At 43.3% G+C, this 18,714-nt stretch overlaps 1 protein-coding gene across 1 annotated transcript; it reads left to right on the top strand.

Annotated features, from left to right (window-relative positions):
* The first annotated feature begins 6,806 nt into the window (after nucleotides 1-6,806).
* On the top strand, nucleotides 6,807-17,221 carry LOC137345857 (probable G-protein coupled receptor 139). The gene is made up of 2 exons (XM_068009105.1): nucleotides 6,807-6,846; nucleotides 16,311-17,221. Exons 1-2 carry the CDS (start codon nucleotides 6,807-6,809, stop codon nucleotides 17,219-17,221), a joined length of 951 nt encoding a protein of 316 aa, XP_067865206.1.
* The last annotated feature ends 1,493 nt before the right edge of the window (nucleotides 17,222-18,714 follow it).

The following is an 18,714-nucleotide window of genomic DNA, read 5'->3' as shown; positions in this document are numbered from 1 at the left end:
ATTTGCACCATGACATTTGCTCTCTCTTGCGCTTGCAGCATGACATTTGCTCTCTCTTACGCTTGCACCATGACATTTGCTCTCTCTTATGCTTGCACCATGACATTTGCTCTCTCTTGCACTTGCACCATGACATTTGCTCTCTCTTGAGCTTGCACTATGACATTTGCTCTCCCTTGCGCTTGCACCATGACATTTGCTCTACTTAAGCTTGCACCATGACATTTGCTCTCCCTTACACTTGCACCATGACATTTGCTCTCTCTAACGCTTGCACCATGACATTTGCGCTCTCTTACACTTGCACCATGACATTTGCTCTCTCTCACGCTTGTACCATGACATTTGCTCTCTCTCACGCTTGTATCTCAGAGGTGATGAGCGGAACGCATTGCTCCTCCTCATGTCCCACATCACCGTTTGGATATTTCACTGTCTTCTTTGATACTGCAGTGACAGAAATGATTCTACTTTCTCTTCACTGGGAAGGGGAAGCGGGACACGGGACTACTCAGTTCATGAAGAAGGATGTTACTGTGTGTTGTCTGATGAACTACCAGGTTAGGAGGCGACGACAGAAATGGTGAACCTCGGTAACTGGGTGCATTGAAATGACTTCAACAGTCTCTCAGTATAAGGGGTGGTTGGACAAGTCCTGCAACCTCGACATTCAGATGCTCTTAACGCAGTATTTGACAGAAGTATATTCCAGAGGAGCTGCATATAAAGGTGTTACTGGATTGCTCCTTCTTCCTATCAGTGGGGGACAGGTCATCCCTGCGGGCGGTGAGGGATCAGGCTATTCCCAGTCAGACACACACGCTCTGGGTCAGACTGTCATATATCAGGTATCTCACTTCCCCTGGTAACGGTAGTGACCACAGCCCGCTGTCTACCTAACTGTCAATCTAGTTCACAAATCCATAACTGACACTGAGTATAATCTACCTCCAGCTCTCACTGGTTAATGTATTCCTTAAGGACACCTCCAGCGTCCCCTGGGTCGAACTGAAGCTTTTCATTTTCTGCCTTGCACTCGGCAAGTCCCTGTCTTAGCTGTTGTGCTTCAACATCCACTGCCCCAGCAGTCACAATTGAATAGCTCTGCTGTTGCAGCATGTCAACCGTTCTGTCCGCATCTCTTTCTCGGTCGCGAACACGGGTCGACAGACTTAACATTTGCTGATCCATTTGGATACTTAAGGCCTCTAACACCTGACCATTTTGCTCTCTCTGTTTTTCCAGCAGCTGCTGTAACTCCTGGATCTTTCGATTCTTTCTCCTGATAATCTTGTCATCTTCCGCAGCACCAAAGTACGTTCCAAATGCCTGAAGGCCCGGAGTCTTCCTGCCCTCAACTTCTTATTTTCCACTCGTCCTTCAATAAAGGTGATCACTTCCCGAAAAGACACCCTCTTCCTTCCTTCTGTAGTACTCTCCTTGATGAGACAGCATTGTTCTTTATTAATAGAGTTCTCCTGTTTATTCTAGTCCTGCCATGGTCGCCCCTGAAAGTCTGAAATCTCTGTTGCGGACAATCACTTCAGGCACGAAATTAACCAATTCAGACAAGTGGATATTTGATTAATAAATCCAGAATGTTTATATTGAGAGTAAAACAATATTTAACAATTGAAATTAAAATTATATTTAACAGACTTGGGAATATAACTTTCCAGCTCCAGCAGGTGAACTTGGTCACAGAGTGAAGCGGTTCTCTTTCTTTGGTCCAGATCTCTCCTCAGGTGGAGAACGTGGCTGATGGTCTGTGCCTTTACCTCCGAGCTCTTCCAGTGTCCCTGCCTGACAAAATGTTGCAAGACCCCTGTTTTTAACCCCTGGATGACCATCACACCACCTCAGTCAGACTCCTGTAAAACAATAATTGGTTCTAGTTGTTGCTGGGTAAACTTAATTGGTTTTTAATGATGTCTTCCACTAACGGCCACCTGTGTTCGTTCGATTCCAATGGACTGGTTTGAAACTGTCTCCAAATCTGATCTCTAACACTTCTCCATTCATTGCAGCCAATCTCTTGAAAGTCACGATGTACCATCTCTTGGGCTTGATCAGGATCCGAGAAAAGTCCAATGTTTAATCACTTTTGGCTGAAACTGCACTGACACAGAAACAGAAAATTACAGTAAGCAAATTTAATAAGCTTTAAATGAAAACCCATTCTATCTAAAATGATTATTGATTCATTAATTATAACTAAATCGAAGTTCATTACTTTTAAAATCATCTGTTTTCCTGATGGGTATCTCGTCATCAGTTAACACACAATGCAAAATGGCTTCTTAGCAACATCGGAACATCGGAAGACAGGAATAGGAGTAGGCCATTCAGCCCCTCGAGCCTGTCCCGCCATTCAATGAGATATTGGCTGATCCATGGCCTACCTCCATATAACTGACTTTGGCCCATATCCCTTAATGTTTTTTCTTAACAAAAATCTATCTATCTCAGATTTAAAATTGACAACTGTTCTCGCTTCAACTGCTGTTTGTCGGAGCGAGTTCCAAACCTCTACCACCCTTTGCATGAAGAAGTGCTTCCTAATAACTCTGCTGAATGGTCTGGTCCTATTTTTTAGACTATGCCCCCTAGTTTTAGAATCTAGAACCAGTGAAAATAGTTTATCTTTATCGAGCCTTTCTTTTCCTGTTAATATCTTGAAGACCTCAATCAGATCACCACTTAACCTTCTAAATTCTAGTGAAAACAGGCATAATATGTGTAATCTCTCCTCGTAACTTAACCCCTGTAGTCCAGGTATCATTCTTGTAAACCTACGTTGCACTCTCTCCAAGACCAATATATCCTTCCTAAGGTGTGGTGCCCAGAACTGCTCACAGTACTCCAAGTGGGGTCTAAGCAGGGTTTTGTACAGCTGCAGCATAACCTCTGTGTCTTTATACTCCAATCTTCTGGATATAAAGGCTAGCATTCCATTAGCCTTTTTGATTATTTTCTGCACTTGTTCGTGGCATTTTAAAGATCGATGCACCTGAACCCCCAAGTCTCTTTTGACATCCACTGCACCTAACCTCTTCCCATTTAGAAAGTACCTTGCTCTATCCTTTTTTGGTCCAAAATGGATAACCTCACACTTGCCCGCATTGAAATCCATCTGCCACAGTTTTGCCCACTCACCTAGTCTGTCAATATCTCTCTGCAATTTTATGCTATCATCTAGACTGTCTACAATGCTGCCTAACTTTGTATCATCAGCAAATTTAGATATATGACTTACTATGACATCATCCAAGTCGTTAATAAATAATGTGAATAATTGAGGCCCCAACACAGATCCCTGTGGGACACCACTAGTTACATCCTGCCAATCGGAGTACTTACCCATTATCCCCACTCTCTGTCGTCTACCACTCAACCAACTTTCTAACCATGTAAATAATTTGCCCTCAACTCCATGGGCTTCTACCTTAGTTAACAGTCTCTTATGTGCGACTTTATCAATTGTCTTCTGGAAGTCCATATAAATAACATCCATGGACACTCCCCTGTCACCTCTTCAAAAAAATACAATGACATTTGTCATGCATGACCTTCCCGTCATGAATCCATGCTGGCTGTCCCTAATTGACTGACATTTTCCGTGGAGTTCAGTCACCCTAACCTTGATTATAGACTCCAGCAACTTGCCCACCACAGATGTCAGGCTAACTGGTCTGTAATTTCCTTGGATCCCCCTTTCACCCTTCTTAAAAAGTGGAGTGACATGTGCAACTTTCCAATCCAGAGGGACCACTCCTGAATCTAGGGAACTCTGAAAGACTATAGTTAGGGCATCTACAATGTGCACGCCTACTTACTTTAACACCCTCGGATGAAAACCATCAGTTCCTGAGGATTTCTCACTCTTTAGTTCCATTAATTTCCTTGTTACTGATGATTAACTTACATTAATTGTATTAAGTCCCTGTCCCCTAGCGCCTATTAATTTTTTCGGGACTTCCAGCAAGTTATCCTCCTTTTCAACTGTAAATACTGAGGCAAAGTAGTTGTTCACCATGTCTGCCATTTCCCCATTATTAATGACAATATGTCCAGTTTCAGCTTTTAGTGGGTCTACATTGCTCTTGCCCACCCGTTTTCCCTTTATGTAACTATAACATTTCTTCTTATTGATTTTGATGTTCCTTGTAAGTTTCCTTTCATAATTTCTTTTAGTAGCTCTTATAAGCTGCTTTGTGACCTTTTACTGGTCTTTGTGTCGATCCCATTCGGCCGGATCTGTGCTGCGTTTTGCATTTCTGTAAGCCATTTCTTTTTGCTTTATGCTATCCCAAATCTCTTTAATTGTCCATGGCCGTTTTTTCTGTGAAGTGGAGCTTCTTCCTCTCATTGGTACATACTCGCTCTGTATTTCGTCACTTTGGCCACTTGTTAGTATTAAAACTGCTTCCTTGACCTTGTTATTCATTACAATGGATACAATATAAAAATGGTCAAGTTAAGCTCAAATCTGACTCCCCAAATCTACCTACAACACCATCCAATACAAAGCAGCCCGCTTGATCAACACTCCATCCACAAACTTTAACATTCACTCCTTCCATCACTGGTGCACAGTGGCTGCAGTGTGTACTATCTACCGGATACACTGGAGAAACTCATGAAGGTTCCTTCAACAGCACATTCCAAACCCACAGCGTTCACCCCAATACATGGGAACACCACCTGCTTTCCCCTTTCAAGTCACACACCATCCAGACTTAGAAATATATCGCTGTTCCTTCACTGCCGTTGGGTCAAATGCCTTCCTAACAGTCCTATAGCTAAAATGGATGGACTTCAGATTGTTCAGGGCAATTAGGGATGGGAACAAATGCTGTCCTTGTCTGTAACGCCTACACCCCATGCACAAAGAAATAAAAATCTGGGTCAGCCTCAGGCTGCAGACAACAGAAAGATTTGGGAGTCCAAATGCAAAAATCATTAAAAACAAGTATAAAAAGTTTATCAAAATGGCCAACAGAATGCTGGCTGGAAAACAAATGCAATTATTCAGTTCTTCATTTATAGACAGACTTGTTCAGAACCAATCAGGAACACTGCTTATAGTTCTGGGAATCAATGTTCAGGAAGGATATAATAACCTTGTCGTGGATGAAGCACAGATTCAACAGAATGATACCGGGTTAAAACGGGTTAGATTATGAGAACAGGTGGAAAACATATGGTTTATATTTCCTTCAGTGGAAGAGATTGAGGGCTGCTCATTGAGAAGTGAATACAAATGTTAAATGTTTCTATTGGGTAGATACAGAGAACTCTTTCCTCTGCTGGAAGAATAAAGCACAATGGAACATATTGTGGATTTCACATCACAAGGAGCAGTTGAGGCAAATATCATCGATGTATTTAAAAGAAAGCTAATTTTTTCAGATGAAATGTGTGTAATAGTAATAGAAGGTCATAGTGATAGTGTTAGATAAAGAGAGGTGAGAGGAAGCTCCTGTAGAGGATAAACAGAGACCAGATGGGCCGAGTGGTCTGCTTCTGTGCTGGAAATTCTATATAATTCTGTGCAATGAATGTTCAATGCGAGTGACGTCCTTCAAAAGTGATATCAGGAAGCACTTTTTGACACGAAGAGAGCTAAAATTTAAAACCCTCTTGTCAAAAAGCTGTGAATGCTGCGGGTTTATTTGTAGCTTTTCAGGGCAGTGATTTTTAAAGCTTTCGGCAGCAAACGATATGGAGCAAAGGTGGGAGCAGGGAGGGGGCAGCGGGGAATCTAGCTGAACTGCAGATCACAATGACCTACTGGAATGGCGGAGCAGGACTGAGAGGCTGAATGGACTGCTAATGGTCTTCATGTGCTCATGTCTTCATCTTCTATTACTTCACTAGAAAGTTCATAGTAAAACTAACTGGATTGGACAACAATAGAAACTAATAAACTGAGCAGAAACTCGAATCCCCACCACCGGAAAGAGAATCCCGGGGGATGTAGATTTCCAAAGAGATTTTCCTTCAAATGTGTCAGACCCTATTTCAGTATTGTGCAGCTCCTTATAGCTTCTTAGAACTGAACGGGATCTCTTTTAACATCAGCTGCAACCTTCACAGAATGTAAATATCAGTGAAACTGTGGATTTCCCAAGCCAGTGTTCATGATGATCTATTTCTACCTGATATTTTAGATTTATTGTATTTCATGAATTAGTGCAAAGCCAGAACTGTTCACAGTCAGAACACATAACTTTCTAATTCAGTTACGGCTCCTCTACCCGCTTGAAAAATATGGAAAAGTTTCCATTGCCGAGCTGGTGTCAAACCTTAAAATCAGTTTGAGAATTCACATGGTGGGTGCATCGACAAAGATGAACCGATTCACATTACAACAGAAAACAAAGCTGCTTTTGTTTAACGCGCAGAAGTGATGCAGTCAGGGCCGGGCATTCAGTGTGTTGTTAGATAGAAATGTGAAGAAAATGTAATTCCGATTCTGGCCTGTTTCTTTAAACAAAAACAATTACAATGTCTATTTGCCAGTATAACGAGAGCAGCCCAAATCCGCAGTATTTTGCTTTTATTACATTGAAGGGTGTTGGCTGCTTGTTCAAATGACTGGAAATAATGTCAATGCTCCTCTGCTTCAGGATCTCACGGGAGGTGTCTCTCAATTATAAATATGGGATTTCTCATAATCTCTCATCCCACAGTTAGTTGGAGTTCCGTGTCCAGCGGCAAGTCACCATCACTTCTCAGACAGAATGAGAGTTCCATTGAGCTTTTATCCATTTAAAATGTTACCACCAATGTTACAGACAGTAATGATTTACTATCCGATTATAGCAGCAATTGGAATCCCAGGTAAGTGATTATATTCAGTCACTAAATGTATAAAGCAGAGGTTAACTGTATTCCTGCTCTTATCTCGGGAACTGTTCTTTTTCACTTTTTCTCTCTCACGCCAATCCAAAAGCAGAACCTCATTCCTTGTATTTTCCACTCTCCTCTACTCATTGACAGATTATTTGTTGACGTTAAAATGTTCTTTTAAATCTCCATCAAAGCCTGCAGATTATTTTCTTCATTTAACATCTTCAAACTGGTTCCGTCTGAACTGAGAATCAGTGCAGTGTGTGATAAAACGGACTATTTCAGTTTAATTTTTCCATTGCCCAACAGACTCACTCTCCTCTCCTTCATTCCAGTAACAGTCAGTAATATCTGACAAGCAATAACTTTTACTCTTCCTTCACTGCTTTACAAAATGCCCCAGTTTCTCCCCCTCTGATTTCTGCTGGGGACAGATCTGCTGACAGATATATACTTGTGAGTACGGACAGTCAGCACCGGGATTTGTTCAGTCCCATTATTCAGATATTCTCACTGTTCTCGGTCTGTTTCCACAATGTGTTGGATCTTATTCCTGATGATAACAATCCACTCCGAGTGTGGATTTGTGCTCCGTGAAGGAACACAGACTCTCCCTCTGATCTTCTCTCCTGGCCGGTTACCAGCCTGTTCTCAGTTACCTCTTCTCCCACCGAGCGGGTATTCTGTTCCCTTCAGCCGGTGGGAGGCAGCTGGTTTCTGTCCCAGACCTTCCTGCAGGTGGGGCAGGGAATTCAATGCAGTGAAAGAGTGATTTAAACACTGCAGCGGGACTCTGTGAAACTGTCCTGCGTTGCCCCAGTTGAGAAACTCGTTTCAGCTTTCACCATCCGGATTTCACCAATCTCACGCTTCAGGTTGATACAAAAACGCTGCACTCTGAGCATGTCCGTCCACCCAGTCAAATCACTGGTCCTCTCAAATACCATGTAATTTAACTCCAGATTCTTGTACATAGAAGATATCCTAATCATATTTCCACACCCTGTCCCCCTAAACTTTCACCACCTCTTCCTCCATCCACCTGTTCAATCTACTCTGTATCTGGATATAGTTTCTGCCTCGACCCCTAATCCTGGAACTGAACTGCACCGTTTCCCAACTCTCTTTGTGAAGAAATTTCTCCTGCTTTCTGTTCCAAATATCTTCCATTTAATCTTTCAGCTCTGCTGCCTCCCGCTGCAGTGTTCAAATCACTCTTTCACTGCATTGAATTCCCTGCCCCACCTGCAGGAAGGTCTGGGATAGAAACCAGCTGCCTCCCACCGGCTGAAGGGAACAGAATACCCGCTCGGTGGGAGAAGAGGTAACTTAGAACAGGCTGGTAACCGGCCAGGAGAGAAGATCAGAGGGAGAGTCTGTGTTCCTTCACGGAGCACAAATCCACACTCGGAGTGGATTGTTATCATCAGGAATAATATTCAACACATTGTGGAAACAGACCGAGAACAGTGAGAATATCTGAATAATGGGACTGAACAAATCCCGGTGTTCACTGTCTCATTTTTTCGAAACCATGTTCTTCCATCGACCTTCTCCCACTCTTCCATAACTTTAAACACTTCCATTATATCGCCCTGCAATCTATGTCGCTGTTACTTTCTTCTCCCTCACATTTACAGTTTAATGTGACAGAGCCCAGTGTGTGAAAATGATGCAGTTTAACCCTTACTGTACCACGGACTCAAATTCCCCACTTGAGTTGCGAAAGTAAAATCTCACAATCAGTGGAACGAGTCCCCATCTCCAGAGGACACTGAACCTTTACAGATTTATTTCTGAAGAAATGTGACCGACATTAAACTCCAATGCTCCGGCTGTTGTTTTTTGAAATTCTGCTGAGCCTATTTAAAGATGTTACACAGGAAGAGAAGAGTGAAGTGAGTTGTCTCACTGACTCTCACTGACTCTCACCAACCTCAGGGCCAATGCAGCCCAATGCTCCCATTGGAAGATTCACTCCTGTATTTCGAAGGGTTTCTCTGAATGTATCCGCTCACGGGGTCAGTTATATCTCGGTGTCCCGCAGCAATGTTCATAATTATTTCTCATAGATAAATAAAGTTTAATTTATTGTGCATCCATTTGACCAAGCGATTCTTTGTGTTCCTGGTTATGGATTCTAAACGTATTTATTTTATGCAGGGTTTAACTGTATCACCGCTCGTTTTGCGTATTCTTCAAATTGCTGTGTTTCTTCTGAAGTATTTGTTTTGCTGTTTCTAATTCAAGATCAGAGTTTAACTATATATCACGTCAGTAGATATCACGTCTATTACAGTAGAGAAAGAAAATGTTGTCGAGGAGAATACTGAGATACAGACTACTAGGCTAGATGGGATTGAGGTTCACAAGGAGGAGGTGTTAGCAATTTTGGAAAGTGTGAAAATAGATAAGTCCCCTGGGCCAGATGGGATTTATCCTAGGATTCTCTGGGAAGCCAGGGAGGAGATTGCAGAGCCTTTGTCCTTGATCTTTATGTCGTCATTGTCGACAGGAATAGTGCCGGAAGACTGGAGGATAGCAAATGTTGTCCCCTTGTTCAAGAAGGGGAGTAGAGACAGCCCTGGTGATTATAGACCTGTGAGCCTTACTTCGGTTGTGGGTAAAATGTTGGAAAAGGTTATAAGAGATAGGATTTATAATCGTCTTGAAAAGAATAAGTTCATTAGCGATAGTCAGCACGGTTTTGTGAAGGGTAGGTCGTGCCTCACAAACCTTATTGAGTTTTTTGAGAAGGTGACCAAACAGGTGGATGAGGGTAAAGCCGTGGATGTGGTGTATATGGATTTCAGTAAGGCGTTTGATAAGGTTCCCCATGGTAGGCTATTGCAGAAAATACTGAAGTATGGGATTGAAGGTGATTTAGTGCTTTGGATCAGAAATTGTTTAGCTGAAAGAAGACAGAGGGTCGTGGTTGATGGCAAATGTTCATCCTGGAGTTTAGTTACTAGTGGTGTACCGCAAGGATCTGTTTTGGGGCCACTGCTGTTTGTCATTTTTATAAATGACCTGGAAGAGGGTGTAGAAGGGTGGGTTAGTAAATTTGCGGATGACACGAAGGTCGGTGGAGTTGTGGATAGTGCCGAAGGATGTTATAGGTTACAGAGGGACATAGATAGGCTGCAGAGCTGGGCTGAGAGATGGCAAATGGAGTTTAATGCGGTAAAGTGTGAGGTGATTCACTTTGGAAGGAGTAACAGGAATGCAGAGTACTGGGATAATGGGAAGATTCTTGGTAGTGTAGATGAGCAGAGAGATCTTGGTGTCCAGGTACATAAATCCCTGAAAGTTGCCTCCCAGGTTAATAGGGCTGTTAAGAAGGCATATGGTGTGTTAGCTTTTATTAGTAGGGGTATCGAGTTTCGGAGCCACGAGGTCATGCTGCAGCTGTACAGAACTCTGGTGCGGCCGCACCTGGAGTGTTGCGTGCAGTTCTGGTCACCGCATTATAGGAAGGATGTGGAAGCTTTGGAAAGGGTGCAGAGGAGATTTACTGGGATGTTGCCAGGTATGGAGGGAAGGTCCTACGAGGAAAGGCTGAGGGACTTGAGGTTGTTTTCGTTGGAGAGAAGGAGGAGGAGAGGTGACTTAATAGAGACATATAAGATAATCAGAGGGTTAGATAGGGTGGATAGTGAGAGTCCTTTTCCTCGGATGGTGATGGCAAACACGAGGGGACATAGCTTTAAGTTGAGGGGTGATAGATATAGGACAGATGTCAGAGGTAGTTTCTTTACTCAGAGAGTAGTAGGGGTGTGGAACGCCCTGCCTGCAACAGTAGTAGACTCGCCAACTTTAAGGGCATTTAAGTGGTCATTGGATAGACATATGGATGAAAATGGAATAGTGTAGGTCAGATGGTTTCACAGGTCGGCGCAACATCGAGGGCCGAAGGGCCTGTACTGCGCTGTAATGTTTTATGTTCTATGTTCTATGTTCCTCCCATTCCGCCACTTCCTGCATATGATCTGCTTACTGGGATCATAATATGCTTATAATATCCAGCAAAATCTCCTCTCTACACTGTCAGCCTCGCTACCTCGCTGTATTTTAAGAAACTCCTTAAAAACTACTACTTTGACCAAGTTTTTGGTTTTTATTTTACTTCTTTCATGGATATGGACATCGCTGGCATCATTACCCATCCCTCGTTGCCCTTGATAACTGAATGGCTTCCTAGGTCACTTCAGAGGGCAATTAAGAGTCAACCACATTGCTGTGGGTCTGAAGTCACATGTCGGCCAGATCACATCAGGAAAGCAGATTTCCTTCCCTATAGGACATGAGTGAACCACATGGGTTTGACAACAATCAATGATAGTTTCATAGCACCATTACTTAGACTAACTTTCAATTCAAGATTTGTTAATTAATAGAATTTGTGTTCTACCAGCTGTTGTGATCGGATTTGAACCCGCATCTAGGGCATCAGCCTGGGTATCTACATTACTAGTTCAGTGACATGACTACTGTGCCACAGTCTCCCCATCTGACCTCATATCTCTTTCTGTGGTTCTGTGTCACAGTCTGCTTCATAATGCTCCTGTGAAGCACTTTGGCACATTTATTTACCATAAACGCGCGCTATGAACAGAAGTTTTGTTGTATAAAACCCCAAATTGTTATCTTCATGCAATGTCATCTTGTGCACGTGTATTAACTATTATCTAAATGGTGAAAGGTTGCAAAGCTCTAAGATGTAGAGGGATCTGGGTGTCCTAATGCATGAATCACAAAAGGCTAGTATGCATGTACAGCAAATCATTAGGAAAGCAAATGGAATGTTACCGTTTATTGCGAGGGAAATTGAATACAAATGTAAGGAGGTAATGATTCAGTTATACATGGCATTGGTGAGACCACATCTGGAATACTGTGTACATTATTTGTCTCCTTTTTTGAGGAAGGATGTAAGTGCGTTGGAAACAGTTCGGAGACGGTTTACTAGACTAATGGAGTGGGCAGGTCGTCTTCTGAGGAAAGCTTGGACAGTTTCGGCTTGTATCTGCTGGAGTTTAGAAGAGTAACAGGCAGCTTGATTGAACCATAAACCCTGAGGGGTCTTGACAGGGTGAATGTGGAAAGAATGTTTCCTCTTGTGGGAGAATCTAGAACTAGGGATCACTGTTTAAAAATAAGTGGTCATCCATTTAAGACAAAGATGAGGATTTTATTTTTCCATCAGAGGGTCGTGAGTCTTTGGAAATCTCTTCCTCCAAATGTGGTGGAAGCAGAATCTTTGAATATTTTTAAGGCAGAGGTAGATAGATTCTTAAGCTGATAAGCAAGGGGTGAAAGATTATCGGGGATAAAAACAAGAAATGCTGGAACCATTCAGCAGGTCTGGCAGCATCTGTGCAAAGAGAAGCAGAGTTAACGTTTTGGGTCAGTGACCCTTCTTCGGAACCGGTTGCGAGCTGGGAGACAGAGATCGGTGATGCATGTTAATGTAATGTTACTTTCCTTTATCTTACGGATGTATGAATGATAAACTGTGCATGAGATGCAGTTGTACAGAGTCTTGGTCAGACCCCCGCTGGAGTACTGCATTCAGTGGGGCAGCGCCCCACTGGGAAGATGTATTGGCTTTGGGGCGGGGGTGGCCTGGGGGTTTCAGCGCAGGTTCAACAGAATGATACAAGGGCTGAAAGGATCAAATTCAGAGGACAGGATCCATAAACTTAGCCCGTGTTCCCTTGTGTTTGGAATTTTGATGGGTGACACAGTCCAAGTATTTAAACTGATAATATGATTTGAAGGGTAGATGGAAGTCAACTGTTTCCTGGCGCCGTGTAATCGAAAACAAGGGAAAATAATCTTAAAATTAGAATTATGCCATTTAAGAATGAAAGCAGAATTTTTCACGGAAGGAATAGTGGAAATCTGGAGTTCGTTCTCTTTAAAGCCTGTTACTGCTTGCTCAATTACATTTTTAAGACTGAGATTGATAGATTTTTAAGGTAAGAATATGAAGGACGATGGAAACAAGACATGAATGGAGTTAAGGCACAGATTATCCAGGGTCTAATGGAGTGTTGGGAAAGGCTTGTGGGGCTCAATAACCTCCTCTTGTGTTTTTATATTCCTCTGCGTTAATCACCAGATCATCAGAACTTCTGAAATGAGTGAAACATTAATCGCAAGACTGGAATCAGTGTAACTGAAACCTCTATCGGGACAAATGGTTTCTGAAGTTATTCTTACCGTGTTTCGAGTTCCCAGTAAGTCTCTCTGAAGTATTACTGATGGTCTAAATCCATCTCTCCCTCGATGAATGCTCTCTCTGTTCATTTACTCTGTTCGTTTTGAAGTGATTATTTTGCTAATTTCAGGTCTGTTACAGAAATTACGAGAATATCATGCACTGCCGTTCCTCCATCTTCCATTTGGGATATGTTTATTGATAGGACAACGTTCTTTCAAACTCCAGCTAACACACCAATGGTTTTCTACATTAATAGTCTCGGGCTGTTACGGTTTTATTTAAGAATGTGAACAGCATTCACAGAATGGGATATGATGAGATTATGAAGTAGTTCCAGTTAATCTGCAGCAGCGACACGGGCCTTTGCTGAATGTTCTCCTGTGGACATTCTCTGGTCACTTTATCTCCATCGCCCTTAACTACACCAGCCGTGGTTCAGTGGTTCCCCTCTCCTCTCTGAGTCAGGAGGATGTGGTTTCGCGACCCTTTTGAAACTCCAGGTTGATAGTTCAGTGAAGTACTAATGCCATGCTGCATAGTTGAACAACAGACTCTTTTTGGCTGTTTTATATGAACCTTAAGTTCACAAACTCTGTAGCTTCCAAATCAGTATTTTTTGACTCACAATTTGCGCCACCGGATGTGATGTCTTTCCTTTCGTACTCTTTCGAACAAAGTACTCCTAAACGAATATCACGAAACAGATTATTATTTTGTGGGGCTTTGTGTGCAAATTCACATTTAATTGTGCACTCGGAAGTCAAAGTGACCACCTCCCGACAGAAGGTGAAGGCCCATATTGACACTGTGTGTGAAACTTACCAGAGCTAGGTATTACTGCGAAGTTCAAGGAACTCTGTGCTGAGGTCGCTGGTAACATTGTTGTATTGCCAATTATTTCCTGAAACCACACTGGTCAAACATCATATTCAAAGCTTCAATCGTGCACCAACTTCAGTTAAAATGTATCCTCGCTAAACTGTATGATAATTTTGTATGTCAGTTGAAAAATACATTATAATGTTTATATTTCGGATATTACACGAACAATGAACGCTGAGGCTGAAGGAATCGAGAGTTGGGAAACGATAAGCATTAAGGAACAGTTATAATGACATTTTTAGATTTAACAGGCGACATTGGTGGTTGGATTCTGTGAGCGATGGACATTGTTTGCTTTGTTTCCAGTCATTGCATAACATTTACAAACAGAAACAAGTATAAATGATTGTAATCGTTTTATAATTAGATTCATTGTTAATTCAGAGTCACGACTCCTTAAACTGTCACTCTAAGTAAGACGGGGACTATAATGAATAAATCATTGAATAACTGGTACAATTGTTAAATCAATGACTATTTGAATAACGAACAGGTGGCATGATTGATCAATGTTTATGGCAGAATATTTTAGATAAATAAGTTACGAACGAAACTAAAACGTATTGGGAGCAGTCTCACCACACGGACTGCAACGGTTCAAGAAAATGCCTCACCTCCATCTCTCGCAGTGACTGGGAAGCAACACAACATCTCTGAATCCGGATTACTGCAGTCATTTTTCTTAGAACTTTCCCACGACATTTCTGTGTCAAAGGTACCCGTCCCACTCACTCCTCACCCAACCACACACACACAAACACTTAATTAAATTAAGCTTATACACTCTGAAACGCCTGTGATAGAATTTACACCGAAGAGTTTATTATCAAAGTCAGTTCTAGAGGAATACAGTTAATTATTTCGACACCAGCTGCTCAGGATGTCTCTTCAGTGCAGAAATGTCTCTGGTACATGTTGTATTCTCTCTCTCTCTCACTTTCCGGCTTACCCTCTTTCTATATCAAATTGTTAAACTGTTGAAGGACACAATATCCTGCAGATCCCAAGGATCCCAGTCAAACTATTCGGAATATCTCTTATATTGTTGATTGTTTGTTCTGGAGCTCAGGTTCATATATTGCCCCGATCCTCTGGGATGGACTTCAGGACAGTCTTTCACACCAGGGAGATGGATTCTCAATATTGCTGATGTACCGGTTTAATATTACAGAGCGATTCGGCCAATTCAGAGGGAACACCTTCTTACTCATTATCTCTGAAGGTGACTCTCGGTAGGTATCTGGTTTTACCTGAAACCTCTGGTCTCACTTGCACTGATCTTTGCAGCCATCCTGGTATCGCCACCACCATCTCCCTCTGAGGTTTCCTGCAATATCAGAGGTGACAACATCCTGGTCTGGATTGTCGTCCTTCTTCTATCGTCTACTTTGGAAAGTTCTTCTGTTCCGAGGATCAACGGATGAAATATTGTTGTGTTGCTGCTCACATCTCAACTTCACTTTGCGGCCATTGTTGGATTTTATTCAGATGGGATTGTGTTGTTTAAATCGCCGATGAATTTCCAGAGAGGGGAAATCGGCTGACCATCTGAAATGTTCATCCGGTGGTTTGTAAACAGAAACTTCTGTTATTTGGTCGAGTTGATCCACAGCAATTCACCATGTAATATGTTGTTTGGCAGCTGTTTTTCACCGGTCTTTACTCATTACCGCTAGTCTGAAAATATAACCTGGCAACTCTAGGCCATTTCCCTCACCAGGTATCTACTCTCCTCTGCTGTTCACGGATCCAAACCCCGCCGTTTAATCTAATTTCTTGGCGGTCCTCGTTTAGCATTTACCACATTTTGGGCCGGTTTCATTCTCACGATTCCCTACTAGATCATTTATCTTCCAATTTATAATTGACCATTTATTACTTACTTTCAATTAATTTTTTTATGTTTTCTTTTGATTAGTTCATTTGTTCTTTCACTGGACTGTTACTTCTTGCAATTATTTATAGTTTATTATCTCACTGTTAACTTACTTGTAGCAGTTAAATGGCTGGAAATTTACCCCGAGCTCTTCCGTTCTCCACTGCACGTCCGATGATGTTACAGTGGAACGGGAGCAGCTCTGAGCAAATTCCACACAAAGTCTACTTGGTTCGTTCTATGTTATTTGCTAAAGGTATCTCTTTAAATTTATTTACTCCACACTGTATACATTACATTGCAATTTCATATCAAAATCTTTTCAATTACACAGTTCCAGCAGCAGTAAACTCCAGTTCCCATCCCATGATCCTGCAGTAAAGGACATTTCATACTAAACACTGTGGACCTGAATCATTCCTTGTATCCTGATGGATGATCCTTTTTTTTCTGTTCGTTTGTGTTTTGCAGTAAATGTGATGACGATTGTGTTCCTGTCCCGGGGAAAGTGCGGTCTCTCCAGATGTATCACTCACTACCTGGTCGCCATGGCAGCAGCGGATCTATTGGTCACTATCACTGACGTGGTGTTAAATCGGATTAATGATTATTATTTCCCGACTACCTTCCTGTTTCTCACCCCTGTGTGCTCTTTCCACACCGTCCTGGTTCGTGCAGCCACTGATATTTCTGTCTGGTTAACAGTCGCTTTCACTTTTGATCGTTTTGTTACTATTTGTTGCCAGAAGCTGAGGACTAAATATTGCACCGAGAAAACGGCAGCTGTAGTTATAGGAACTGTGTGTCTGCTGTTCTGTTTTAAAAACATTCCCTGGTACTTTACATTTGAACCCTACATTACAATCGACAACATACCCTGGGCCTGCAATCAAAAGCTGCAGTATTACACATTAACTGCATGGGTAGCATTTAGCTGGATTGACCGCTGTCTCACCCCACTGCTCCCAACATTCCTGATATTACTGCTCAATGCTCTGACCATTCGACACATTTTAGTGGCCAGTAGAGTCCGCAGGAGGTTGAGGGGCACCAGGAATGCCGTGGATCACAATGATCCGGAGATAGAGAGCAGAAGAAAATCTATCATTTTACTGTTCGCTATATCCGGAAACTTCATACTGTTATGGATGACGTATGTGATAGTTTTCCTATTAATCCAAATTACAAACCAATATTATTCAACAGGTTTCAATGACCCGATGATGATCGCAGACTATACCAGCTACATGCTCCTGCTTTTGAGCTGCTGCACAAACACGTGTATTTATGCAGTGATCCAGACTAAATTCAGAGAGGAGCTGAAGAATGGGATGAAATATCCACTGAGGATAATACTTACATTATTGAAACAAAGAAAATAACAGAGGAATTCCCAGAATTGAAGCTGAATCACATCTCATATCATATCCTGTGTTCTTTGTGTCTTCTGCTGACTCCATCTCTGGCCCACTCTGCTCCAGTTATAATGTTGGACAATATCAGACAAAGACTGTGTTTTTCAATGTAGGAGTCTGTGACCGAGGTAGAAACGGTGACATTATCCAGATGATAATAGAGGTTTTTGTTTTCTCTTTGTTTTCTCAATGAAATTGATCCAGATGAAACTGACGAGCACAGCTGCCGATACTTCAATCTCCGATCCTGCTGTCTTCACAGTCCAGAGTGTCTGCAGCCACGGCATGCGGTAAGTCCATTGAGGTGAAGAAGGAGCTGCGGGACCCGAGAGAAGTCCTGGGAAAAGGTGCACCGAACACCCAAAAAATCCACGAACGCACCCCCCCCCCCCGCCCCCCCCCCCCCCCCACCCCCGGCCGCAACTTCAAAGCGCCCGCGGGAGATGGCTCGGAGAGCATCTGCAGCGCACTGTCGGCAATGCTGCATGCCTTTATTTAAACAACTGCAAAAAAAAACCCTCAGCAAATGTAATCACCTCTAAGTCTGCCAAATGATGCTTCACCTCCCGAAGGACGTGGATGAGCTTTCCGGACGTCGATGGTGGGCACTGAGGAAATGGCTTATTACCTGCACCAGATTCCACCCCCCCTCCCCCCCCCCCTTTACCCCCCTTCCACCCCCCCCCCCCACCCCCGTCCCCTTCCCTGCTCCACCCTCTCAGCTCACCCCCTCACAACCCCGTCCCAGCCCGCCCCCCCCCGCACCATCTTCACCCCGCACCCCCTTCCCCTGCAACCCCCCCACCCCCTCCCTCTACCCCTCCCCCTTGCATCCCCTCCTCCCACCGGCACCATCCTACACCTGTGTAGGGGCCCCAACAACCCCACTGCCTTGTGGGCGTCTCGGGAGAGACCAAGGCTAAGGGAGTAAACCCTGACAGAAAATCCGGAGCGGAACCCCGTAGGCGGTCATGTGTCACCTTTGGCATGTTTCCGGCAGTTCCTGCAGCCATACTGGTGCCAAACGTCGTGTCCTGCACTCCTTTGGACCCCACCAGAAAGGCCGAGAGGGGGGTTTTGACGACTGGGCAACTCTCAACCTCCATAAATTTGCCCAGGCATGCGCCATGGAGAGGTCACTCCATAGTTGCCTCACAGCGACTGAAACAACACGGAAGGCAGCAGTTACGGGTTATAAGTCCAGATAAATTGGCGTAGAAACTGGGCGCCACGGGTTGCCTTTGTCGGTGGGAGAGGTCATTGCACCTCACTGGACAGCTACCGCCCGCCTCAAACCGGGCAGCCCCCGGTCAATAAGGTTCTGTCCCGCCACAGTCTGCCTGCTTCAATGGGTGCTTGGAGCTCAGGGTCCTTGCCCGAAAGGTGGACTGATACACCGCACCAAACAACATGAAAAAAGGAAAGAAGGTACCAGCCCTTTGCTTTGCAAGCTGGAACGT

The sequence above is a fragment of the Heterodontus francisci genome, chromosome 29 (assembly GCF_036365525.1).
Source record: "Heterodontus francisci isolate sHetFra1 chromosome 29, sHetFra1.hap1, whole genome shotgun sequence".
NCBI lineage: Eukaryota > Metazoa > Chordata > Chondrichthyes > Heterodontiformes > Heterodontidae > Heterodontus > Heterodontus francisci.
Note: the sequence above shows the minus strand (reverse complement) of the source record. Positions and strands in the feature narration are given on the sequence as shown.